Source organism: Paramisgurnus dabryanus, chromosome 22, assembly GCF_030506205.2.
Source record: "Paramisgurnus dabryanus chromosome 22, PD_genome_1.1, whole genome shotgun sequence".
NCBI classification, from domain to species: Eukaryota; Metazoa; Chordata; class Actinopteri; order Cypriniformes; family Cobitidae; genus Paramisgurnus; species Paramisgurnus dabryanus.
The window spans coordinates 23,960,953-23,988,804 of NC_133358.1; the positions used below are offsets into that span (position 1 = coordinate 23,960,953).

At 39.0% G+C, this 27,852-nt stretch overlaps 1 protein-coding gene across 13 annotated transcripts in view; it reads left to right on the forward strand.

Annotated features, from left to right (window-relative positions):
* The window catches only part of dip2ca (disco-interacting protein 2 homolog Ca), a 130,304-nt gene that overhangs the window by 75,307 nt on the left and 27,145 nt on the right, over window positions 1-27,852 (forward strand). For all 13 annotated transcript variants that reach the window (XM_065258448.2, XM_065258449.2, XM_065258451.2 and 10 more), the window contains 15 exons: window positions 5,429-5,563; window positions 7,016-7,135; window positions 7,347-7,544; window positions 11,375-11,466; window positions 11,590-11,700; window positions 15,092-15,215; window positions 17,658-17,767; window positions 19,298-19,400; window positions 19,494-19,558; window positions 19,649-19,742; window positions 20,018-20,137; window positions 21,355-21,469; window positions 22,435-22,574; window positions 22,743-22,879; window positions 26,827-27,035. In XM_065258448.2, coding sequence (XP_065114520.1) covers window positions 5,429-5,563; window positions 7,016-7,135; window positions 7,347-7,544; window positions 11,375-11,466; window positions 11,590-11,700; window positions 15,092-15,215; window positions 17,658-17,767; window positions 19,298-19,400; window positions 19,494-19,558; window positions 19,649-19,742; window positions 20,018-20,137; window positions 21,355-21,469; window positions 22,435-22,574; window positions 22,743-22,879; window positions 26,827-27,035 — 1,873 coding nt within the window. The remainder of the gene's footprint in view (window positions 1-5,428; window positions 5,564-7,015; window positions 7,136-7,346; window positions 7,545-11,374; window positions 11,467-11,589; window positions 11,701-15,091; window positions 15,216-17,657; window positions 17,768-19,297; window positions 19,401-19,493; window positions 19,559-19,648; window positions 19,743-20,017; window positions 20,138-21,354; window positions 21,470-22,434; window positions 22,575-22,742; window positions 22,880-26,826; window positions 27,036-27,852) is intronic.

Below are 27,852 nucleotides of genomic sequence, written 5' to 3' on the forward strand. Positions count from 1 at the left end.
TAGTCATTCCATGGAGCATCTTATGAAGGACATGAGGGTGAATGGTGACAAAACTTTAATTTTTCGGTGAACTAATCCTTCAACTTTTAGTGTGTTGTGCTATCTGTCACTATTTATCTATTTGTTAATTATGCATGATTATTAATTGTTGTGATGTTATTACGACTGGTGTCATTTCCTGAGCAGAACAATGAGATATGTTTGTGTCATATATAAGTACTGTGATAAATTACTTATTTTACTAACTATAGGCTATTTACAAATTGTAGTAGATGAATAATCAAATATATTAGGGATGATTGTGTGGTTAGTAACATTCAGAAAAACACGCTAAATCTGAAATGCTGTTGTATACCTTACACAATTCTCCAGACTAGATGGTTTCTGTTTGTCAGGGGTCTTCGTGTCTCAGTGACGCACATTTGCTAGCAGTTTCCCTAACGTGACCCTCGGCGTCATTTTTATTTGTACTCCTACAAGCACCTCTGGGCTTTGAGGAAACTCCTTTTCAAGCACATTAGTGTTCCTGTCACCGAAGAGATGTGTTGAGGAGGGGTGAAGAGAGAGAGAGAGAGCTTGAGAGAAAGTGGGAGTTATTTTCAGCCTGTTACGCAAGGCTTCTAGCTGTTGGGTGTTTTCTTTTACATTTATCCTTGATGATAAAGGCAGGGATGAGGCAGGGAGTGAAATAGAATATGTGGAAAGGAAGAATCATGAGGCAGGGAGTGTGGTACAATATGAGGCAGGGAGGCAAAGAGATGAGGGAGGGAGCAAGGTAGAATATGTGGAAAGAAAGAAAGTCATGAAGCAGGGAGTGTGGTACAATATGAGGCAGGGAGGCAAAGAGATGAGGGAGGGAGCAAGGTAGAATATGTGGAAAGGAAGAAAGTCATGAAGCAGGGAGCGAGGTAGAATATGAGGCAGGGAGGAAAGTGACTTGGCAGGGTGTGAAGTAGAATATGAGGCAGGGAGCAAAAAAATTAAAAGAGGTAGAGTATGAGGGAGGGAGGAAAGTGATGAGGCAGAGAGCAAGGTAAAATATGAGGAAGGGATTTAAAGTGAAGAGTCAGAAAGTGAGGTAGAATATGAGGCAGGGAGGAACGTGATGAGGAAGAGAAAGAGGTAGATTATGAGAGAGGGAGGAAAGTGATGAGGCAGAGAGCAAGATAAAATATAAGTCCGGGAGGCAAAGTGGTGAGGCAGGGAGCGAGGTAAAGTATGAGGGAGGGAGGCAAAGTGATGAGGCAGAGAGCGAGGTCAAGTATGAAGCAGGGAGGCAAAGTGATGAGGCAGAGAGCGAGGTCAAGTATGAAGCAGGGAGGCAAAGTGATGGGGCAGGGAGCGTGGTAAAATATGAGGCAGGGAGGCAAAGTGATGAGGCCGGGAGCGAGGTAGAATATGTGAAAGGGGGGAAAAGTGATGAGGCAGAGAGTAAGGTAAAATATAAGTCCGGGAGGCAAAGTGATGAGGCAGGGAGCGAGGTAAAATATGAGGCAGGGAGGCAAAGTGATTTGGCATGGTGTGAGGTAGAATATGAGGCAGGGAGCCAAAGTGATGAGACAGGAAAAAGGTAGAGTATAAGGAAAAGTGATGAGGCAGGGAGCAAGGTATAATATAAGACAGGTAGCCAAAGTAATGAGGCAGGTAAAGAGGTAGAGTATGAGGGAGGGTGAAAAAGTGATGAGGCAGGGAAAAGGTAGAGTATAAGGAAAAGTGATGAGGCAGGGAGCAAGGTAGAATATAAGGCAAGGAGCGAAAGTAATGAGGCAGGGAGCGCTGTAGAATATGAGGCAGGTAGCCAAAGTAATGAGGCAGGTAACGAGGTAGAATATGAGGCAGGGAGCCAAAGTGATGAGGCAGGGAAAAGGTAGAGTATAAGGAAAAGTGATGAGGCAGGGAGCAAGGTAGAATATAAGGCAAGGAGCGAAAGTAATGAGGCAGGGAGCGCTGTAGAATATGAGGCAGGGAGGCAAAGTGATGATGCAGGGAGCGAGGTAGAATATGAGGCAGGGAGCCAAAGTGATGAGGCAGGGAGCGAGGTAGAATATGAGGCAGGGAGCCAAAGTGATGAGGCAGGGAGCAAGGTAGAATATAAGGCAAGGAGCGAAAGTAATGAGGCAGGGAGCACTGTAGAATTTGAGGCAGGGAGGCAAAGTGATGACGCAGGGAGCGAGGTAGAATATGAGGCAGGGTTTAAAGTAATGAGGCAGGGAAAAAGGTAGAGTATGAGGCAAGGAGGACAGTGATTTGGCACGGAGTGAGGTAGAATGTAAGACCGGACAGAAAGTGATTGGCATGGAACGAGGTAGAATGTAAGGGCAGGGAGGCAAAGTGATGAGGCCGGGAGCGAGGTAGAATATGAGGCAGGAAGCCAAAGGGATGAGACAGGGAAATGGTAGAGTATGAGGAAGGGGGGAAAGTGATGAGACAGAGAGCAAGGTAAAATATGAAGCAGGGAGGCAAAGTGAAGAGTCAGAAAGTGAGGTAGAATATGAGGCAGTGAGGAAAGTGATGAGGCAGGGAGCGAGGTAGAATATGAGGCAAGGAGGACAGTGATTTGGCACAGAGTGAGGTAGAATATGAGGCAAGGTGGACAGTGATTTGGCACAGAGTGAGGTAGAATGTAAGACCGGACAGAAAGTGATTGGCATGGAGCGAGGTAGAATGTAAGGGCAGGGAGGCAAAGTGATGAGGCATGGAGCGAGGTGGAATATGAGGCAGTGAGGAAAGTGATGAGACAGGGAGCGAGGTAGAATATAAGGCAAGGAGGACAGTGATTTGGCACGGAGTGAGGTAGAATGTAAGACCGGACAGAAAGTGATTGGCATGGAGCGAGTTAGAATGTAAGGGCAGGAAGGCAAAGTGATTAGGCATGGAGCGAGTTGGAATGTAAGGGCAGGGAGACAAAGTGATGAGGCATGGAGCGAGGTAGAGTATGAAGGAGGGAGGAAAGTGATGAGACAGAAAGCGAGGTAAAATTGGAAGCATGGGAGGCAAAGTGAAGAGTCAAAAAGTGAGGTAGAATATGAGTCAGGGTGGAAAGTGATGAGGCAGGGAGCGAGGTTGAATATAAGGCAAGGAGGACAGTGATTTGGCACAGAGTGAGGTAGAATATGAGGCAAGGTGAACAGTGATTTGGCACAGAGTGAGGTAGAATGTAAGACCGGACATAAAGTGATTGGCATGGAGCGAGGTAGAATGTAAGGGCAGGAAGGCAAAGTGATGAGGCAGAGAGCGAGGGGGAATATGAGGCAGGGAGGAAAGTGATGAGGCAGGGAGCGAGGTAGAATATGAGGCAAGAAGGACAGTGATTTGGCACAGAGTGAGGTAGAATGTAAGACCGGACAGAAAGTGATTGGCATGGAGCGAGGTAGAATGTAAGGGCAGGAAGGCAAAGTGATTAGGCATGGAGCGAGGTAGAATGTAAGGGCAGGGAGACAAAGTGATGAGGCATGGAGCGAGGTAGAGTATGAGGGAGGGAGGAAAGTGATGAGACAGAAAGCGAGGTAAAATATGAAGCAGGGAGCCAAAGTGAAGAGTCAGAAAGTGAGGTAGAATATGAGTCAGGGTGGCAAAGTGATGAGGAAGGGAGCGAGGTAGAATATGAGGCAGTGAGGAAAGTGACGAGGCAGGGAGCGGGGTAGAATATAAGGCCGGACAGAAAGTGATTGGCATGGACCAAGGTAGAATGTAAGGGCAGGGCGGGAAAAGTGATGAGGCATAGAGCGAGGTAGAGTATGATTCAGGGAGGCAAAGTGATGAGTCAGGGAGCGAGGTAGAATATGAGGCAGTGAGGAACGTGATGAGGCAGGGAGCGAGGTAGAATATGAGGCAGTGAGGAAAGTGACGAGGCAGGGAGCGGGGTAGAATATGAGGCAGGGAGGAAAGTGATTTGGCACGGAATGAGGTAGAATATAAGACCGGGCATTAAGTGATTTGGCATGGAGCGAGTTAGAATGTAGGGACAGAGAGGCAAAGTAATCCGGCAGGGAAAGAGGTAGAATATGAGGAAAGGAGGAAAATGATGAAACAGAGAGCAAGGTAGAATATGAGGCAGGGAGGCAAAGTGATGAGTCATAAAGGTAGAATATCAGACAGTTAGGCAGAAGATGAGGAAAAAGGGTTGGTGAGGAGATGTAAGATGCAATTCAGTGCAGAGAGGCAGAACATGAGGCAGGATAGGAGCAGAGATAAGTGCATATGGTGGGTAGATGTTCATCCCAGGGGTTGTGGCCTGCCTTAGTCATGGGCTCTGTCATCTCCCTCTGTGCTTGGCAAGATTTAGACAGAATGGATCTCTCATTCGCTCTTTCTCTCTCATGCTACTGGTGACGGCATGAATTATCACTCCCATGAGTAATGGTGCTATATTTGTACTTCTGTGTGTGCATGTATAAAGAATTACTTATAAAAGAGATAAGTCATGCTGTCTGTAGTGGCATGAGAAAAAGAGATGCTTGAAACAGCCTACCTGTAAAGCTCATTGAAAGGAGTGAGATATACTTGCACACAGTTTTTAAATTTTTAAATATTGTTATGTAGAAGAGATGCATTTTATGAGCCTTTGCATATGTTTAAATATAGTTAATATATACAAGTCAATTCAGGTGCATTAATAAATGTATTCCTCTGATATATAGTAAAGCACTAAAATACTACTCTAGAAATTCAGAAAAGCACCTAGAATTTGTCAGCATAAAGTTTTATTGTATTGAAAACCAAACCAGCTATGCTGAACTAAAGCTACGGCTCTGAAAAGCCTGTGACTGTGTCGTCCTTGAATCACGGTAGACGTTTCTGTTAGGGCCATTTCAGGTGTTTTATGGTGGAGGAGAAATAGAGTCCCCTTATTGGCATTCTCCTCATTCCCAGTGTCGAAATTACACACGGCCGTTTATTTCTCTTTGAGCGCTCAATTGAAGCAAAAGATGTAATGGAAGGAAACTTGTGTCACTTTATGAGCTTTTAGAGAAACGTTCACCCGCTGACATCTGTCATTCGCAACAGTACAAAAAAGTGGTATTTGACATTTATTTAGTCGATGTTCCACAGAATCATCTTCACTGGAAGATAATAGCAGGAATATGCGTCGACCAAGGGCACCAAATGTGAAAGAGACTTTTTAGGAGCTACATTAATTCAGGCCGTGTTGAGGAAAATGAGAACGAGGCTACAGACGGCTGAGAATTTACGATCGGAGAGGGATCAGAAGCCCAGAGGACTCACTGGGTGGAAGTAATAGGAAGTGTAATTAAGGAGAGGAAGAAAAAACTCTCCTCTGTGTCTTTTGTTTCTTTGTGTTGCATGTTTTCCTCAAAATCACTTCCTGTTTCCTCCCTCCGTTGCCCTTGTTAAAATTATGAACGATGTCCCCAGTTTGTTGGATGCTGAAAAAATGAACCACCTTTCCTCATCTTCCCAAACCCAGAAAATCATTCGGCTCCTCCAGATGTCACCACTTACACATCGGAACATCCAGTTCAGGTGGAGAGGCCGCAGGTATCCACCGTGCCCAGAACCACACCCAAATATGGCAACGCTGAACTGATGGAGACCGGAGATGGTGAGGATTATGTGTGCATGTGATTTGGGGGTTTTTAGTATGTGTTTAGTGAACGTTTGCCTTAAAGGGATATCAAAGGTGACCTAAAATAAAGTCTGTCATTATTTACTCACCCTTATGTTTTCTATACCTGTATGAGTATTGTTGAACACAAAAGAAAATATATTAAAAAAAATAATGGTAACCAAACAGTTGGCAGCACCCATAGACTTCCATAGTAGGAAAAATACGATGGGTGCCGTCATCTGTGTGGTTTTGAATTCAAAGATATTCCTTTAAGGATATCTGTATAAATAGTATACTCCTTTCTGCCAATACGGATCAATGATTTTTATGACATCATTCTGCACTTCAGCTTCTCATGCAATGTTTTGACATAAATTAAATTGATAAATTGCCTATTTTTAAATTGGCTATGTCCCGCAAGTTACGGCAGCGCATTAATCAAATTTGTGCATTTTAATGCACTTCAGTGGGTCTTTAAGTTCAATAAATGTAACCAAAATATATTGCATAAATTACAACCAAAATCAGAAAAAGTTGGGACACTGTTGTACATTTAACTTTTTTGGAATGTGTAGCTCACATGAAATCCAAAATGAGCCAATATTTGGCATGACATTTCAAAATGTCTCACTTTCAACATTTGATATGTTATCTATATTCTATTGTGAATAAAATGTAAGTTTATGAGATTTGTAAATTATTCCATTCCTTTTTTTACTCACAATTTCTACAGTGTCCCTGGTTTGGTGTTGTATATAAAAATAAATATTATTAATATTTTCTTGTTTTTATGCTTCTGTTAGGGCTTGGTATAAAGCACACTTAGTATAGCAATAATAATCATATTTAAATAAAAATACGCAAGTCTGTGTTCTGTCCCATGCTAGGTTAGGTAAAATGTATGTAGGTTATGTTTTGTAGGGACTAAATGTATGAAATGTATATGTTTGAGTCCAGGAAACCCAATGCATGTTGAGTTTAATATTCCCCAATGCAACAGCACAAAGGCTCTGAAGATAAACAGCTCACGCCGCAGGACTCAAGAGCTGATATCTGTGTTGACGGGTCTTGTGTGATGAAGCTGTGATGGAGGCATTGATCCCACTCTCATATTATTGCGCTTTAATTTGATCTCTTGGGGACGCCCCTGACGGCTGCCTTTGACTGCGTCTGTCAGAGGCGTTAATCAATAATGTTTGTAAAATTGATTTGTTAGGGGTAAGAGGAAAATTGAGGTGTTGAATGAGTAAATAAACAAACACAACGGCATGGTGCAGAAATATCTTCATCATACACTTTCGGGCATCCATTTAATCAGTTTATCCATCCTATTTGTGCATATATGCACATTTATGTAGATGGCAACACTGGTGTTTGTGGAAAGGGTCTGTGAATGAAAGATAAAATATGTTGTGGATTCATTCACATGGTGTGTGTGCTCCTCAGGAGTTCCTGTTAGCAGTCGCGTTTCAGCCAAAATCCAGCAGCTTGTGAACACGCTGAAGCAGCCCAGACGACCTCCGCTCAGAGAGTTTTTTGTGGATGATTTTGAGGAGCTCCTAGAAGGTATACATTGACTCCATAATGTAGAGCGTTGATGCTATAAACATACATATACACAAAGTAGCAATGCTTCTCCATTGTTTTGATATGGAAGTGATGTTTTGACTCTTAGCAATAGCTGTTCAACATGAATGACTCACTAAAATAAATCACATATTTATTAAGATGATTCTTTGCTTCTGTAAGTAATAAATGTGGCACTTCCACCATTCAGTCCAGCAGCCCGACCCCAACCAGCCACGGCCAGAAGGGGCTCAGATGCTCACCATTCGAGGGGAACCGCTGGGAGTGGTCACTAATTGGCCGCCATCTTTGGAAGCTGCACTGCAACGTTGGGGGACCATCTCACCCAAAGCACCTTGCCTGACCACCATGGACACTAATGGCAAACCCCTCTACGTCCTAACCTACGGTAATGTAGCCATATTTAAATGCAGTCATACCATTATATGTGACCCGTGCTGGCAAAATTACAAAATTAGAGCTTCAAAACAATGAATGATTTATTGGAATCTGACAAAAAATGACAGAGCGACATGTGTTTAAAATTGAGTCAGCAAAGTCAATTTTGAGAAAAATCAAGTTAAAGGCGGGTTGCATGATTTTTGAAAAACGCTTTGGAAAAGAGAGTCGGGCCGAGTACCAAAACACACTTGTAGCCAATCAGCAGTAAGGGGCGTGTCTACTAACCGACATTGTTGCCTGGGTTGCGTATGTGTGGGTCGGGTCTATCAAAAGAAGGTCCAGGTTCTATTGGGGAAGGGGCGTGTTTGTTTAGGTGATTTCATATATCAACATTGGACTTTATAGATCATGCACCCCACCTTTAACGATTTTTGAGGGTTTAAAATCACCTAAAAATAAAACTAATAGATGTAGCGCACACAAAGTCAAAAACAATATCTATAGGAAAAATATATGTTTAACATTTATCTTTCTTTTATTGTTTGATTGACATAAAGCTGGACAGCTTTAAGATCTACTGTAATGCAATGATCTAATATAACATTATTGTCTAATATAACACATCTGATTTTTTCCAACAGTTAACCAAACATTCACTTAAGACATAACAGATTATTTCAGCATGAATTCTTCTCACAATAGATATTTTTAAAACTGTAAATGTGGGGTCGCAACTCATTTTGCCAGCACGGGTCACATATATTTTTATAGCTATAGTCATACAATAATATAATCATATATCACTGTAGTCTTACCATTATATACTCATGTATAACTGCAGCATTACAGTAAGTAATATAGCCATATATAACTGCAGTCTTAAATATATACTCATATGTAACTACAGCCATACAGTACAGTAAATATAGCTGTACTATGTAACTGCATTCGTATTGTTACAGTATATACTTATATAAAACAGCCATACAGTAATATAGCCACATATAACTAAATTTTTTTATATATAATTTTATTACATGGCTTGGAATGCTTGATTCTAATTGGCCAGTCACAACGTTTACAGTTTGTTATTCCCAGTTAAGAACCGTTATAAACTAATAACACACAATAAACCAGTATGCTGCAATTCATTTTGAAGGAAACAGTTAAATACTACACAAAAAAAAAATCTTTTAATAACATATATTACATTATATTTACAAATGATAAACTAAATAGCATGTTCCTGACCAGTGTGGGAGCTAACCCATTACAAGTAACGTGCATTACGTAATAATATTACTTTTCTGAAGTAACGAGTAAATTAATGCATTAATGAACACATTAATATTTGAGTTACTTTTTTAAAAAAGTAACGCAAGTTGCTTTTCAGTTTAATTAATTCGATAAAAAAATTATGTTCTGAATTAAACTGAACGTAGTCACGTAAAATTACGCACAATGTGTGCACGCCTGAGCGGGAACAGTTTTAGTCAGAAACGGAGATGTCAGGCCAAAGCTTGTCATTTTTGCGATGGAAATATGCAACTTATTGAATGCAGAATTTCTCAGTCATAAAAACACCTGCAAGGCCTGAAAGTGATCAAGCCTTACCAAAGTAAGAAAAAGTAACGCAAAAGTAACTTAAAAGTAACGTAAGCATTACTTTCCATGAAAAGTAACGCAATTAGTTACTTTTTGCTGGATTCCGGTATTTAACACTTTGAGTCTCATTTCTGGTTTGTTTTAGATGAACTACAGTGATGGACACAGAAATTTTGACAATGGTCTTGACTTTTTGACTTGTTTAGAAGCGTCTCTTGACTGCTTCAGAATGGAAGTCAATGACCATGCACAAACATGTCATTAAAACAACACTTAACGTTCATTTTCAAAACTGTGCTACTCACCGAGTGGTTTGTGGTGTTCATTGATGATTAAAAACAAGTTGTGTAGCGAAATACAGTTTCTGTCGTGTTTTATTTGGCATTTTGTAAAATTCCATTGACTTCTCTTGGAAGACTCATTGCTCGCTGATATATCACTCTGCCGCCGGGAAACAGAAAAGGGTCTGTTTACATGTGGTTAGTTTTTTCGCTTGGTTTCTCTCAGAATAATTTTTTTCCCATATTTGATGGCTCAGTGACCAGCTTTAGGTTTGAAGTTGAGCTCGATTGTGACTGTCTATACGCTAGACACCGAGCGTACTTGTATGGCAAAGTGGTTGTCACCATCAAGTGGTCGGGAGTGTGCTAACGCTTCAGACTCAAATATAGAGCGGAAGTATATACGTGGTTGTGAGGTATCTGAAAAAATAGTTCCACTATAGCAAATAACACGGATTGAAATCATACATTGCGACAATATATTTGTTTTTAATCATCAACGAACACCACGAACCACTCGGTGAGTAGCACAGTTTTGAAAATGAACGTTAAGTGTTGTTTTAATGAAATGTTTGTGCATGGTCATTGACTTCCATTCTGAAGCAGTCAAGAGACGCTTCTAAACGAGTCAAAAAGTCAAAACACGACCCATTGTCAAAATTTCAGTGTCCATCACTGTAGTTCATCCAAAACAAACCAGAAATGAGCCTCAAAGTGTTCAATACCGGAATTATCCTTTAATATTGTAATCCATTACTTTTAAAAGTAACTTTCCCCAAAACTGTTCCTGATATTTGAACGTCTTATCTTAAAACTAAAAAATAAACTGGTGTTCCTCGCAGAAGGTCTGTTTTTGTTAAAAATGTGCTCATAAAATATTTCAAATCAATATTTAATGTTCCTTAGCTTACTTATGAGGTAAATAGCCGTGTAATAGGCGGGATAATGTACATGCATCCGGTTGTTATCACGAAATAAGCTTCGCATCGGGATTATTTCTCGCATATACATTATCCCTCACTTGTATAACTACAGCCATACAGTAATATAGCCAGATATAACTGCACTTTTATCATTATAAACTGTCCAAATACTTTACATTCGTATTTACTGGTATATATGTTTACTTCATACTAACAGAAATTTTATTTAATTTATGACGAAGATTACTCACAAGAGGCAGATGTGATATTTGGCGTAGTGCATTTATGTGTGTGAGGTTGCAGCATCTTAGCTGATCTCTCAGTGAGGAACCGGCCTGCTGAAATTCACGGGTGAGGGTGTGTGAGGTTTTGTTGTGTGTTTGTGTGTTCTGCTGTAGTGGTTGATCTATACTTTCTCCTTCTCTTGTTTTCCTTGGAGAGTGAAAATGATCATCATGCTGTCAACGATTATGACACCTTAGCATCATCATACACACACAGCTGACTCGCGAGGAAGAGTAAAGCCCAGACCAGCAAACAATTTCCGCGGGCCTCTTGCCATTCACTGCTCTGAGAACAGTTTGCATATTTCCTGGAAATAAATAGCAGTGGTTGTTTTTGTGGTGCACCCCGCCACACAGAACCCACAGGGGTACATCAACCTCCACCTTAGCTCATTATAAACCTCACCCAAATCAAAAGAGTAATTAACATCGCAGAGAAAGCATCCCATGCGCTCCGTTCCCCCCTCAGTGGGGTTTGATACCCCCAAGTAAAATTCTGATAATGTCAGGTCAAAACACAATATAAAGCAATGAAACTGCCTGTGTGTGACTCACAAAGGCACTGGAAGGGGTCAATAAAACATCCTGAATTAATCTTTTCCCTTTGCTTGACCTTCGATACTTTGGCTGAAGTGTTGTTTTCGTTTTTTTTCGAACTTTTCTTCTTGCGCAGCTTTGCTGACTGTGGTGAACGCAAGATCTTATTTAAAGACACTTATATAGGATTTATTTTATTCTACACAGGGAAACTTTGGTCGCGGAGCATGAAAGTAGCTTACAATATTCTTCACAAACTGGGCACCAAGCAGGAGCCCATGGTCCGGCCGGGAGACCGGGTAAGTTTGACAGAAGCTTCATATTAAAGATACTATAGACTAACACAATATTTATTCAATGCAGAGAAATATTAATAAAATCATAAAAGTGCCATCTCATCTCTCTTATCACTTTATGAGCAGGTGGCTCTTGTGTTCCCCAACAACGATCCTGCCGCATTTATGGTCGCCTTCTACGGCTGCCTGCTGGCAGAGGTGGTACCCGTACCCATCGAAGTGCCACTTACCAGAAAGGTGAAAATATTAAATTACAATATGATATGATAGATGGGTGCCAAAAACTTTGTGTATAGTTAATGGTTCACTATGGGTTGTCAAAAATGGGGTCAATGGGGATGTACTAAAATGGGTATAAAATCCCATCAAGTGTACTAAAATTGTTTTTTACAAGGTTACACCATATACTTACAGTTTTTAAGACAGGGCTTAGGTCTAGTCCTAGACTTAAACACATGTTTGAGCTGTCTCAACTGAAAATAAGATCTTAAAATGTGCCAGTGCCAATGATTTGTCTCCGTATACACACCAGTAAGGTCTATTTATATGGCGTATTTATAAAAGATGCTTAAAGGAAAACATCACCGTTTTTCAATATTTTACTTTGTTCTTACCTCAGTTTAGACAAATTAATACATACCTATCTTTTATTAATGCGTGCACTTAATTTTTGTACAGCGCATTGTGAATGTGTTAGCATTTAGCCTAGCCCCATTCATTCCTTAGGATCCAAACAGGGATGAATTTAAAAGACACCAAACACGTCCATGTTTTCTCTATTTAAAGATTGTTACATGAGTAGTTACATGAGCAAGTATGGTGGCACAAAATAAAACGTGGCGATTTAACGAATGCAGTAATATTGACGGACGTTTGAGCGAGAGTCAAGCAATATAGTTCCCATTTTTTATCTGGTTAAAAAATCGGCACATTTTATTTTGTGCGCCCATACTTACTCGTGTAACTACTCATGTAACAGTCTTTAAATAGGGAAAACATGGAAGTGTTTGGTGGCTTCAAAATTCATCCCTGTTTGGATCCTAAGGAATGAATGGGGCTAGGCTAAATGCTAACACATTCACGACGCGCTGTACAAAGATTAAGTGCACACATTGAAAAAAAACATATGTGTGTATTAATTTGTCTAAGTTGTGGTATGAACATGGTAAAATATTGAAAACAGTGGTGTTTTCCTTTAAATATCTTTTTTTGTTACCTAAGCCTAGTCTGTGAAACCGCGCCATAGTGCCTTCACACAATCTTCTTCTGCTGATGTATCAAGCGGCAAGATGACAATCTTTACCGCAGCAAAATATTAATATTTATTTATTATTCATGTCTGATGGTTATGCGTTACAAAGGTCTTGTGGAAACTCCTACGCAGCGACTTGTGAATGTTGCATTCGCTCTCTCCGGACCACTGTGTATTTTTAAAATCTGTTATCTTTTCTAAATGCCAGGCTAAATGTATCAGAGCGGAGCCTGTGGCAGAGGTATTTGCCTTTAGATGTGCATGTTGAATTTTAGTGACAGGAAGAGAGGAGGAGCTTGGGCGAGGATCAGACTGATCCGTCTTCACTCCAGAAATTCCAGGAAAAGACCTGGAAACTGGCAGAACACTCTTTGGCTTCCTGTAGATGCAGTGCACCTCAGAAACCAATAGACTTCTGTCCAGTCTCGAAGCAGCTGGGTGTTTACTGCATTTTTTACTTATAACGTAACTTTACAAAAAGTGCTATTCCATCGTACAATTATTGTATTAAGGACTTCATGGTACCATTTGAACTTTGATATATACAATACCATTTTTACTATATTATCACAATTTGGATTACTATGGTATTTAACTCTTTCTCCGCCATTGACGAGAAATCTCGTCAATTAAGAGAAAACAATTCCCTGCAAATAGGTAGCCAACTACTGTCGCAAGTTCCATCGTTTCAGCATAGTTCACTGATGCGGGTGTTTCCCGAAACCATCGTTCCAGCGGACATTTGCAAACTGCATCACAAAGTTGTGTCGTTGGAACTACAGTTCTTTACCTGTCGTTAGAAGCATTGTTCCTTGATATTACGCTGATCATGCTTTTGAACAAAATAAGCAAAAAACATGAAGTACAGTCTATATCCATCATTCTAAATATATTACAATTTTATTTTACGTCTTTAAATTTGTAAACAGAATGAAAGCGCTGCATTTGAAAACTGTGCATGTGCGCAGCCCTACAAGCTTTAAGACCCTGGGGAATCCCTGGGAGGAGTGACGTAAGAAGAAACTTGCGCATGAATGAAATATCTTGAAAATAAACAACAGATAACTAAATCACAATAACAAAATCTTCCGATGCAATATATGTTATTTACAGCAATAATCTGACATTAAATCGATTTGCAGAGATTAATTAGTACTTCACCTCCCATGTGACATCATCAACTATGTTGGTAAACCAACATGGTTCAAACGAGGAATGTGCGACAAAGTTACTATGCTTTCGGAAACAGTCGTGACAAGGTAGTTCGTTTCTCCAACTATGCATCGTACTATGTTGGTTCAGCAGCGAGTTACGCCGTTGTTCGGGAAACGCACCCCAGATCTCTAATAAAAATAATTTACAAAAATTCAATTATTTCAGCTTTTTGCACAAAATTTTGTATTTTTGAAGAAACCTACCCATATTTAAGAGGTTATAAAAAGAGAACAAATAAAGATAGGATGAAAAGTTTTTTTCCCCCGTTTTGTTTGTTTGAAATCAGAGGGTCTGTAATTTTTGTTATATTAATATGTTTATATATTTATAGAAGACAATTTTCCTCGAAAGCATTTTGTGAAACTTTTGTGAAAAATGCTGGCGTGCAACTTTTTAAAAAAGGCTGGCGGGAAATGAGTAGTGTCGGGAAAGTACAGTAGTGGCCAAAAGTGATGTCCAACTTTGAACACTCTTCTTTTAATTTTTTTTATTAAGATGCATTAAACATTTTGTATGCATGTTGCATTGGTGTGTTTGGACTATTGCCGTTTTGCCAACAAACAAAAAAAACAAAACTTTACAATAGAGGATCAACAAATTTCAAAAACATACAGTCAATGCTTTGTTACCTGTGAGGTTTGTTTTCTATGCATTTCTTTGTATATTTGAATAAAACCCAGATTCTCCAATACACAGTGATTTCCCTTTTTGGCAAATATTTGGTGCCATACACCTCATATTTTGATACCTGTGGGCACACTAAAAGCAAATATTGTACAAATTTCCCTCTTCGGATATCACTTTTCAGCCACTACTGTACTTGTGGCAAACATATTAATACCATATCATGGTGTTTAAATGGTACTTAACCAAAACATGGTATTACTATAGTACCAAAAAAGGCAATACCTTGGTACTTTGTTGCTAGTAAAAGCAGGCAGTTTTTGTATTTTCTAATATATATATATATATGAAGAAATTGACATTTCTAAGGTGTGGGTGATTTTAAAACTGCTGAAGGTGATATTAACACTACGATATTATGTGTAAACATCATTTCTCAGTGTGGTGCCTGTAATAAGTAGACCGTCAGCACCCTGCAGTGTTGCTGCTGTACTGATGACGAATGTGAGCTGGTCTTTCTATCTGTCTCTGTATTAGGACGCAGGCAGTCAACAGATCGGTTTTCTCCTGGGCAGCTGTGGGGTAACTGTGGCGCTGACCAGTGACGCCTGCCACAAAGGCCTTCCAAAGGGACCCACCGGGGAAATCCCACAGTTCAAAGGTCAGCCTATTCATGCATGACTCTGTTTAAGTTATGTATAGGTGGATTTAGTGGTCTCAATTTTAATTTTCTAAGTTACAACTTTTTGAAGAACCATCCATTTAGACGTCAAAATGTTTGGGTTAAAGTATCTGCAAAATGAATAAATGTAGATTGTTACTGTGGGTTTACACCAGACATGAGTTTAATGATTTGCGCGAGTAGATAACATACAAAGTCAATGCAAGACACGATCAGACGGGTCCTCACGTGGTGCGATGCGAATGACGTGATATGGGCAGCGCGTTTGCCACGAAAAACGCGCTATTCCCCCAGTTGTAAATATTCAACTCGAGCGAAAAATGTGCATGATACGAAGTTAAATCTCGCGGGAAATCTAGAGCGAGTAATGCGATGCCCCGCGTTTGGTGTGTATGTAGCATTAGGCTTATATGTAAAGTGACCAATCACAGTTTGCTAGTTTGAACATGCTGTAAAGGAAATGTATTCATCTAAAATATATAAAGAGCTCAGATGCAAAAGCTGCTAAATGACACCTCCATCAATAATGAGAGAATGTTATTGACCGAATGCTTTCGTCGTGTATTATACAGTCATTGTACGGTCTTCTCCTCGAAAGAATTGCATAGATGGTGGCACGTATAAGTCGGTTTTGAGTTGTCAAGCTGCAAGTTTTTTTTAACCGGTTAAAGGAGGTTCACAAAATATATTAGGATATTGACCACATTTTTGAGATCTATTACCTTTATTTAGGAAGGACAGTGAAGAGTGACTGGAGGCTTTTTAGGAGTGGAGATTTTTGCACGTACATAGAGGGTTTTGCCGCGAAAGACAGTCAAATTTGTTAAATACCACTAAAATGACCAAATAAGGCAGACTAATAACCTTTTCATTGCCATTAAAGTAAAATTCCTGAACCTAAACACGATACAAAAATGCTCAAGAAAACATGTCAGACGTACATAGAGGGTTTTGCATCTGATCTTTTTATGTAAAGCTGTATTAAAGGAATAGTCTACTCATTTTCAATATTAAAATATGTTATTACCTTAACTAAGAAGAGTTGATACATCCCTCTATCATCTTAGTGCGTGCACGTAAACGTGGAGCGCGCTGCTACACTTCGATAGCATTTAGCTTAGCCCCATTCATTCAATGGTACCACTCAGAGATAAAGTTAGAAGTGACCAAACACATCAACGTTTTTCCTATTTAAGATGAGTAGTTATACGAGCAAGTTTGGTGGTACAAAATAAAACGTAGTGCTTTTCTAAGCGGATTTAAAAGAGGAACTATATTTTATGGCGTAATAGCACTTTTGGGAGTACTTCAACTCGCCTGAAAAATCCGCTCCCCTTCTGCCTCTCATAATGGGAGAGAGAGAGTGTTACTGCGCCGAGTCGAAGTACTCCCAAAAGTGCTGTTCCGCCATACAATATAGTTCCTTGTTTAAATCCGCTTAGAAAAGCGCTTCGTTTTATTTTGTACCACCAAACTTGCTCGTATAACTACTCGTCTTAAATAGGAAAACGTTGATGTGTTTGGTCACTTCTAACTTTATCTCTGAGTGGTACCATTGAATGAATGGGGCTAAGCTAAATGCTATCGAAGTGTCGCAGCGTGCCCCAGCACTTACGTGCACGCACTAAGATGATAGAGGGATGTATCAACTCTTCTTAGTTAAGGTAATAACATATTTTAATATTGAAAATGAGTAGACTATTCCTTTAATAACTTATGGATGTACAATTTACCTCCAATAAATGTTTGAGCATCTTTCAAAATGCTACTGACTATTTCATCATCAAAAGCGTAACTTTTAGCAACTTAGTCACTTCTGACTGCTTAAGAACTTAATTCCAGGCAGACTAATACAAACCTTTGTACACTCCTTGAAATTGTGTAACGCCATATTCAGACATACCGGTGGTTTAAAAAGTGACATTTTTGTGTGCAATATCCATAATTTGGTCAGTAAAGGACCATAGGCATCCAGTCTGAGGCTAAAACCAGGGTGTGTACAGATCCTTCGAATAGTTAGACCCTGTATTTATGGGCTGGCGAGGATGGGCTGTGTTGTGACTCTCTGATGTTATCTACACTACAGTAAGCACGACTAATAGCAGTCAGCATTTTTGGCCCTGTCTGGTCCACGGTAAGACGAGAGGGGGTATAAATAGAAATTGTCGAGGTAATGAGTCTGTGATATTGTTGTGATGATTAAAAAGCCTCAAGAGGATATTAATTTAGCCAAAGACAGTGAAAAGACGGACTTACTCTCCACCCGACGCCCGCGGTAATTTAGCTAGATGCCGTAATCACTCTTTGAATGATCATTACCACTTCTAATGGTAATGATAGTCATGGCTGAGTCATTGAGCTGTATGAATATTAATAGACTCTATGAATATTCATGCGTTGTCTGTTCCACCCACCCATCAGGTTGGCCGAAGCTGCTATGGTTTGTCACGGAGTCCAAACACCTGTCCAAGCCACCACGTGATTGGTTCCCTCACATCAAAGATGCAAATAACGACACAGCCTACATAGAGGTGAAGACTTCCTTAAATTTTGTGGTTTTTTTTATGAAGACCGTTATGAAAATATCAGTGTATATTCAAATCCCTTCACTTCCTGTACACACAAATTTCTCCAGAAGTGTTAGCCTGGAATACTTCCCTCCAACATTTCTTCCCCCCAGCCACTTTAACCGTTTTATGATTTCTTATTGGTGGATATATTGCACGTCTCGTGCCTTCCTCGGGCAGAGAAATCAATATTTCCTGTCAGCATACAGGGCCCTACAGCTCTCCATTAGAGACCCGCTGGATAATGGACGATAAATGATTAATGTTTGTTTAATTGTGAAACGGGACTCTTGTAGGAGATGCGGGATGATGGCGATGGGCTGGTCTTATGATATTAAACCAGTTTTGAGTGAGTCTTGTTGCTCCCCACCAGATCCCATAGTGTTCGTGAAAAGTGGCTGGGTGTCGGGTATCAAGGGTGGAGGGTAATGTTTGCCCTGTACTCATGTTAAGTACAGTTTGATTGTAGGCTGCAATACTGTAAATTTACAGATGATTCACATAAAAAAGAAATTCTATGTATATAAATAAAGTTTTCTACTGTCTGTATGCAATACATTATTTTAATGAAAATGCACATTTGCCCCTCCAATTCTCTCATGATCATAATTTTCTTACAGTCGTAACTCTGAATACAATATATATTTATCATTTAAATATTTATTATATATATATATATATATATATATATATATATATATATATATATATATATATATATATATATATATATATATAAATATAATTTATAATAGAATAGAATAATAGATATTATAATAAATATTAAGTATTTATAAATAATGGTGGTAATTGTTTTACTGATTTGATAACTATACTATGTTACAGTAATTTTTATACATTAAATGGGAGATTGATGGGAAAAATGCACTTACTTCTTAAATAGTTTATTATTTAAGTACATTTAATATAGAATTTTGTGTGACCCTGGACCACAAAACCAGTCATAAGGGTAAATAATTTTTTTAAAATCTTTTAAAAGTTGATATATGAATTTTTCATTGATGTATGGTTTGTTAGAATAGGACAATATTTGGCCAAGATTACTATTTGTAAATCTGGAATCTGAGGGGGCCAAAAAATCTAAATATTAAGAAAATCGCCTTTAAAGTTTTCCAAAATAATTATTGTTGGCTAAATATAAATATGTGTATGAATATATAAATATGACATAGTATTTACAAATGATTAAGCCAAATTATAAAATAAAAAAATTATATATATATATATATATATATATATATATATATATATATATATATATATATATATATATGTATATAACAAAATAATATATATTATTTTTATATTTTAATTTATGACCTGAACACATTCATAACATGGTTTCATGAGATTCTCCATGCCAGTAGATCACACTAATGCCCATGCAAACGTTGTTTGTTAAAGGATTTGATGTGTTTATATTTGTGTTAATAACTGATGTGTGTATAACGTTTTGTGTTTAATGATTCACAGTACAAGACCTGTAAGGATGGGAGTGTTTTGGGCGTGACGGTGACACGGATCGCACTTCTTACACATTGTCAGGCCCTAACACAGTCTTGTGGATACACAGAGGGTATACTATACATACACTATATTACATCTATCCCTTATCATAATCCGTCTGCTCAAATGATCACATAGTTAAACTGCTTCCTCTCCGTTTCAGCTGAAATCATAGTGAATGTATTGGATTTTAAAAAGGATGTGGGTTTGTGGCATGGAATCCTAACAGTAAGTTCTACTATTGAAAATATTCAATTCAAACAAAACATCTGAAGTTTTAGATGGAAGCGTGTAATATGTCACTTCCCGTTTCCTCAGAGTGTCATGAACATGATGCACGTGATCAGCATTCCTTACTCGCTCATGAAGGTCAACCCTCTCTCCTGGATACAAAAAGTGTGTCAATACAAAGGTCTGTTGTTCACCGATACTGCTTTACCACTGTCTAATACCACACACATATATATATACACACATAAGTATATTCAGAAATCAATTTTTGCACCAATGTTTACATTACGTCTAATACAACTACATGACACAAAATGTATAAAATTTGCCAAAATTTTTATTTATAGCAGAATGGTGTAGCTTTTAAGGCAACAGTCTGAGATAGATGTAAGACTGATACATTGTTTTTGTTTTCTTAAATAGTAATTAATACTAATTAAATTTGTATGTGTATAGGTAAAGTGGCTTGTGTCAAGTCCAGAGACATGCACTGGGCTTTGGTTGCTCATCGGGATCAGAGGGACATCAACCTGAGCTCCTTGCGTATGCTAGTGGTCGCAGATGGATCCAACCCATGTAAGCTCTTTTATCCTCTCTCTCTCTATCTCTCTCTCTCTCTATCTATCTATCTATCTATCTATCTATCTATCTATCTATCTATCTATCTATCTATCTATCTATCTATCTATCTTTCTCTGTCTTTCTTTCTGTATCCCCATCTCTCTTTAATCTTTTCCTGAAATATTTCTATGATAGAAAACAACAGAGGTTTACACAGCTAGCTGTACCATATTGCCTGACCATATTGCCACAAGCTTTATTTACATTATTTGAGTATAATATGCAAGGGATAATGTATGGGCAACTGTTTGTTATCACAGAAATAAAAATATTTAGAAATATAAATACTTTATTAGCTCATTTTTTAACAAATTCAGACCACCTGCGTGGAAAACCAATTTATTTTTAAGAAATTATATAACTTTCAAATGTCATGAATACTCTATTTGGTGTAATCATTTGTAAATATAGGGTCATATGTTATAAGTTTTAAGTGGGAATGACAAACCTGCAAATGTCACTGCCGGCCAATCAGAATCAAGCATTCCAACAAGCCATGTAATAAAAATGTATTGTTTTTAACTTACAGAACTGATGAGTCCATTTCTAATAGCCTCAATTTTAATATGTATTTATTACATATTTTTTATATTAGCTTGGCTTCTTTTATGTATATTAAAAAAGTAAAGCAAAAGGTTTTGAGCAGACTACATCTAAAAGGTAGCCCTCCAGATTGTTTTATCCATTGTGGTAGCCCTTTCTCACATAAAGGTTGGAGACCCCTGGTATAGAGTAACACTTTTAACAGGGTACCCGCGGAGTCTTAAAAGTCTTGAAAAAGTATTGAATTTCATTTTCCCATATTAATGCCTTCATCATCATAAAGCCTACATTTAAATCTATTAAATCTATTTAATTGTTGGTTTTGATTGTTGGGTAAAGATAAGGGTTAGGGCGTTTGGGCCTTGGACTCAGCCTTTTAGAGGCATGTTGTCATGAATGTTCAAACACTTGTAAATAGTAATTTGAGTTATATTATTTAAAATTATTTATTCTACCCGAATGGGTGCGATTTAGGTATTAAATTTCATTTGAAGTGGTATTAAAAAGCCTTGAATTTAGGTTTGACAATCCTGGGGGTACCCTGTTTAAAGACAAGAGCTGTTTTAAATGGTCTGCGAGACACATCATTGTACATAATGTTCTCTCTCTCCCTGTTTCTGTCTCTACAGGGTCCATCTCATCATGTGATGCGTTCCTCAATGTCTTCCAGAGCAAAGGTCTGCGGCCAGAGGTCATCTGTCCATGCGCAAGCTCAGCTGAAGCCCTCACCGTGGCTATCAGGAGGTGAGTTGAGTGCTGACACACTGACCACCTGTTTACCCTGTGACATCACCTCATATTCACTCCCATCCAGAACATTTAGTTCTTTCCCACTTTCCTGGGTTTTTTAATCCGGAACATCTGAAAAATTACGAGAATCTGGACAGAAACCATATTTGTTCTCGCTTCACTCTGTCAGAAAGCCAGAATGATGTTGATGTTGATGGATCAACTAGAGGGCTTCGCCGAATTCTGTGTATGCGTTCGAGGCAATTTTCCAACCCCATTTACAAGAAAATAATGTTTTTTTTAGGCTGTCATCATAATTACAGCTCCGAATAGTCCCGACATCTTTGCTTTGTGACCGAATCGAACCCATGACAGAATGGAGAACATATGGTTTTCATTCCACAGGATTAAACTCCGTTTGTTGGACATTTTTACTGACCTCGCTTGACAGTTTATGGATGAGAACAGCTTTATGAAACTGAACAAAAAGTGAAATCTAATAAAAGAGCATTCTGTTAGTCTGGTGTCATAAACGAAAACATCTCCACTTGGTGAAGTCGGATGAAAAAGTCGTTTCAAAGTCGAGCTGTGATAAGCACCTCTGGTGCAGTTTTTGTCATGAATGAAATGACATCATGTTATTTGTCATTCGCAGATGTAAAGAACAAACCAATAGCAAGCCCATTCCCCCCCAAACACACACACTTAAAAACACATTTTTATTGGGTTTGGGTGCGTCCGTGCGTGTTTCTCACTCTGGTAATGATTTTCCTGCTTGGTTTTAAGCATTACCTCACTTTCAGAGTCCTCAATTATTGTATATACGTAATCCACATATTATAATTATTAAAGTCTTTCATGGGGGCGTGTCTTAGTACCGTCCATCAAAACGAATTGGACCAATCTGGTTCAGACTATGTATTATTCATTACAGATCTAATTTATTTAATAACCTGGATTTATTTTATTGCTTGGTTTAGGCCCACTGATGATACTAACCAGCCACCGGGTCGAGGAGTTTTGTCCATGCAGGGTTTGAGCTACGGTGTGATCAGAGTAGATTCAGAGGAGCGCTTGTCTGTGCTTACCGTACAGGACGTGGGCACCGTTATGCCTGGAGGTACCCACATGTAAACACGCACGTGCATCCAATACAAACTGACAGATTTAAATGCAAATGTTTTTCAATCAGAAGACAGTAGTATAACGTCCATACGTTTCTCTGTATGTTGTGTATTTGCTGCTTCATGAAGTGTGCAATGTGTTTATTGATGTTGTCTCCGCGCAGCTCTCATGTGTGTGGTCAAACCAGAGGGAGTTCCTCAGCTGTGCCGAACAGATGAGATCGGAGAGCTGTGCGTGTGTTCCATCGCCACGGGAATGTCATATTATGGGCTGTCGGGCATGACAAAAAACACCTTTGAGGTTTGTGTCCTATCAGATCGAGATCAATTCGGCCGTGGTTAATTGCAATCATTTACCCAGAATTCTCCGGGCTTTCGTTCAGACAGATGCTGAAGGGTTTAGATCATCATTGGCTTTTTGGATAAATTGCTCTAAAACTGTTATGTATCAAGGGTATTTTCCTGGGGCCAGTTCACACAACGTCTGATAGGACTAAATGACACAAAATAACAAAGTATTCACAAACAATTATTTAAACCAAACCTATTCAGAGTTTTAAGCATACATTTTTTATTTTATTTTCGAACGACGTTGTCCATGTTTAAATGCTATGATTGGGTCCCCAGTGCTTTTATCAACCTAGAAAATGTGAAATAGAACAGCCCAGTAACTTAGTTTTTAGTAATCCATTCCCTGCAAGCATGTGTAAAAACTAGGTCATTGAAATTTGGCTCCCCTTGTGATGTCACAAGGGGATCTTATTATAATGATACCGCCAGTTTATCTGCACTGTGCAATCTCTGCACTGCCATTTAGTGAAGAGAAAAATGAGAAAATAATTGACAGTACAATTGAGTTTCAATTTCAACAAACCACCATTATGGCAGTGTTTGCACAGGGCTCCCACAGGTCCTTGAAACCCTTAAAAGTTTGTAAATCTTGGGGAAAAAATTCAAGGCTTTGGGAAGTTTTTGAAAATATACCTACAAAGATATACACTTCATTGAAAGAGCTTGTATCTATTTTATACAAGAAGTTTTCTGGAAAAAAATTCATATAATTCCCTGCTAAACTGTTCGCTTTAAATGCATCGAATGTTGATTCATACCAAAATGCTTTTTTGCATAGTTGAGTTTGACGCATGAAAACATTTCGGGGTTACGTATGTAACTGTTGTTCCCTGAGAAGGGAATGAGACGCTGCATCTCCCTTGCCATACTTCCTGCGTCTCTGTAACGCCGTCTTTGGCAATATTTCAGATAGCGATATACTTCCTGGCTCCCGCGTCACCCTGTCTTTGTCGTTTAGCCTCACCATTGGTTGAATTTGATATACTGTACACTTACCCCTGGAAGCGCCCCCAAAGTGTCACCGCAGTGACACAGCGTGAGTTCCCTCGAAAGGGAACTGTAACAATGTATCTTAAAAGGTAACACAATGTAACCTTGATCTCACTTGAATGGTGTCCCCACATTTAGTTCTTGAATTTAAGAAGTATTAGACCTGGAACGTCCTTGAATTTAAAGTTAACTAAGGTGTGGGAACCCTGATTTCATCAGCTTATTTGCATTTAAAAGGACACACCCAAAAAAGGCACATACAAAGTGGTTATAATAAATTATCTATATGATATTTTGAGCTAAAACTTCACATACGTACTCTGGGACACCAAAGATTTATTTTACATCTTAAAAAAGTCTTGCGAAATGTCCCCTTTAAACGTCTGTGTACACGAACGAGTCAAATAAAGCATACTTTGCAAGGCTGTGCGTTCCACCGTGTGCATACATTGGCATACACACAAAAAACAGACTATACTCCAGGCTTTAGACACCTGGGTGAACTGACTGGCATCAGAATTTATCATCATCTCGTTTAATCAGATTCAAAGATAATAACTGAACGTTGTAATGTACTGTATAGTTGTTGTTAAAAGAGATGGTGTGAATAGTCCTTTAGCAAGTTATATTAACTAAACTCCATTTGTAAACGTTTGTGGTTGCATCTCATTCCACTCCCTAATTTTCTAAGACATGAATCAGTATATTATACTCATTCAGGCACTAGCAACAACTTGACATTGGGACATTGATGACTCAATTACTTGACACACAATTACAAGGAACGTAACTGGTGTTTATTAACATTGCTTTAAAATGTCACAGAGCATCTTCACTGTATCTGTTTAAACGTACAGTGCTATTATCAAGTATGTGTCTCTCTGTTTTTCCATTAAGCAAAACAGCAAGATCTTAAGCCAAAAGTAGAATATCCAGATTCATAGTATTCCAAAACCAGTAGGCGAAAGTACCCAGATGACCTACTACTTTCAGTGAAATCTCGAGGTGTTCCTTCGATGGACACTTTGCTATCCCCCGGGAGAGGAGTTATCCAACGAAGAAGACAGAGAGGCGTTGTTTTATTCGAAAATGCCAGAAAGCTGTAACGCAACTCAATTCAAATGCAAATACATATATAAAGCAGCTGTCTCCAGTATTTAAATTGCGCTTGTTTAACGTCATTCCAGTTAACGACTCACTTGTTGATGTATAGTATTTCCGAATTAATTCATACTATCCAGGGGTTAAATTGGGATTTGTTATGTGGGGGGGCTCTGCGGGGAGGGGTACTTCAAGAGGTAACATGTTTTATACTGATGATAGCAAAGCCACTGGTGTGTTTCAATGACATTCTGGACCTCTGATAGGATTTGATAAGTTTCAGCTTTAAAGCTGTGCCAGAGGTTGACCCAAAATATTTTAAAAAGAGCATCTGAATTTTAAATGATGCAAATCTATGAGTTTGACACCCTATATACATTTGCACATGTCATTATGCACAACTGATCAAACTTTAAAGGAAGTTAAAAGAATCAACCTCCTTGAATAATTCTAGGCATAAAATAGGCTACCCCAAAAGACTCAATTAACAAGAAGAGGTACAACACACAGTACTGTATCAGCAACATGTCTTAGAAATTAGCCATAGAGATTCCCTATGCTGGTCAGCAGCTAGTAAAACAATCATATAGTTAGGTTTGATTTGTGTAATCAAAATACATTATTTTATTAAACTATACAATAGTTATATCCAGTGTTAACATAATGTAATTAGATGAGTGACATACATACTTTAATCCTTTACACGTTTCTAGTCTTCTATGAAGTTTTCTCGACGTGGGCACCATTATTACCTCTCTCTGTCTCTCTCTCTCTCTCTCTCTCTCTCTCTCTCTCTCTCGTCAAATGATCCTGCGTGAGAGCGCGTTCTTGAAGTTCTGAGTTTTTTCGCTTGAGTTGCATAACTTGCGCGAAGACGCATTTAAAGGGAAAAGCGCGTGTTTTCGCGGCAATGGCGGCGCCCAATTCGCGTCATTTTCATCGCCCCGTGCGAGGACGCGCCTGGTTGCGTCTTTGCATTGACTTTGTATGTAATCTGCTCACGCAAATCGTTGAACTTGCGTTGGTAAGTATGCCCCATAATACATGAAAAAACATTATTCCCTTCGCGTCAGTGCACACGCACCATCGCAGCGAGTACACTGGCAAGAGCAGAGCGCGACCTTCAGCCTATGTGCCGGGGCTTAGCCCCGGACGGCCCCGGCCCAATTTAAACCCTGATACTATCCATATTTGTACTATATAATACCTACTGTTTTAACGGTCGATGAGTAAATACTTAATCTAATTCAGTACATACTGTCACAGTACACGATTTCGGACGCAGCCAACATAGAGACGAAATGCGCTTTGTAAAACAGTAGTCGCTTAGGGCTACTGTTGAAACATGGCGCTGACTTCCATGTAAGGGGACCTGTGGTATATGTAGATAAAAATGGCTCATTCTTGGGTAATAAAAACAATACAGGTCATTATGTAAGGTCTTTATACACCACTGATAATATAGTTATGTATATTAAAATGCATTTCTGTCAAAAGATCCTTCTAAAAGTTACACATTGCACCTTTAAATACATTTGCATGTGAAAGTTTAGTTTTTATGGAGTGTAACACATCTGCAAGATTGTTCTTTGACACTTGGGAGACTCAAAAATCCTAAACATTTTACTTCAAGTGAATATAGTGAAGCTTCATGATGTTTATAGGGAGCGAATGTTTTAGTGTACTAGAATATTTATATTTTTTAATTGATACATACCCTTGATTTTTACTGTACAGTATTATACAGTCCTTTACAAAATCAGTGCATTTTGTGTTGTTTCAAGCTTGTCTTTTGTTGGGTGTCAGGTTTTTCCTATGAACAGCTCTGGAGCTCCGATCAGCGAGCACCCCTTCACCAGGACAGGGCTGCTGGGCTTCATCGGCCCGGGTGGGCTGGTCTTCATATCAGGAAAGATGGACGGTCTGATGGTGGTGAGCGGGCGGAGACACAACGCTGATGATATCGTCGCCACGGCGCTGGCAGTGGAGCCCATGAAGTTTGTGTACAGGGGCAGGTGAGGACGCTGAGCCTTAAAACCAAACATTGTGTGTTCTTCTATGTCATGAAGGAGAGGTTGCTATATATAGCGTGTGAACGTGTTTGCTTTGGACATGCAGAGTGCAAATTAAATAGATTTAACACCTGCTGGGGCCGCAGTGAGGAGGTGTGTCTCTGGTAATACATTAACCTTGTTCTGCTTTAGTTGCATGAGTGAAATTATCCAAGGTTCAGTTAGTCTGTTTACTCAGAGCTGTCCACAAGTATGATAAATCAGAGGAGTAATGGGCCGTTCACATTATTATGATGACTTTAAAAAAAAATAGTTTTAAAATCGTTTTATATTAAAGAGAATAGCAGAGTTCACACCACAACTATAACGATAAAGATACAATGAACGATTTATTATAAAAACTGATAAATGCAATAAGTCCATGACAAGTTTTTTTTTCAAAATGCTATAAATCTATTGAATCAATATATAAATGTGCATTCATCTTTGCCATGTTATATTCATTTAGTTGACTAGTGGTATACACCACAGACTGCAAAAAAAAAAAGATGTACGACGGCCATTCGCTCTCTTCAATTGGTAAAAAAATAAAGCCGCCAGTGAGGGTCGTCTTGGGCTTGAGTCTGCGCAGTAGCGATTTTGGTACCAGTCCTGCGCAGTAGTGAGCACTAAGTAAAGCTGCGAAATCAAGGCCCCGCTCTCGCAGAATGCGCATATCACAGCTGTCAATCATGATGTGACACCACCGTTTTTATAGCATTAAATAACTAATTAAAAACAAACTTATTTTAAAACAAACACTTCAATTTACATCAGCGCG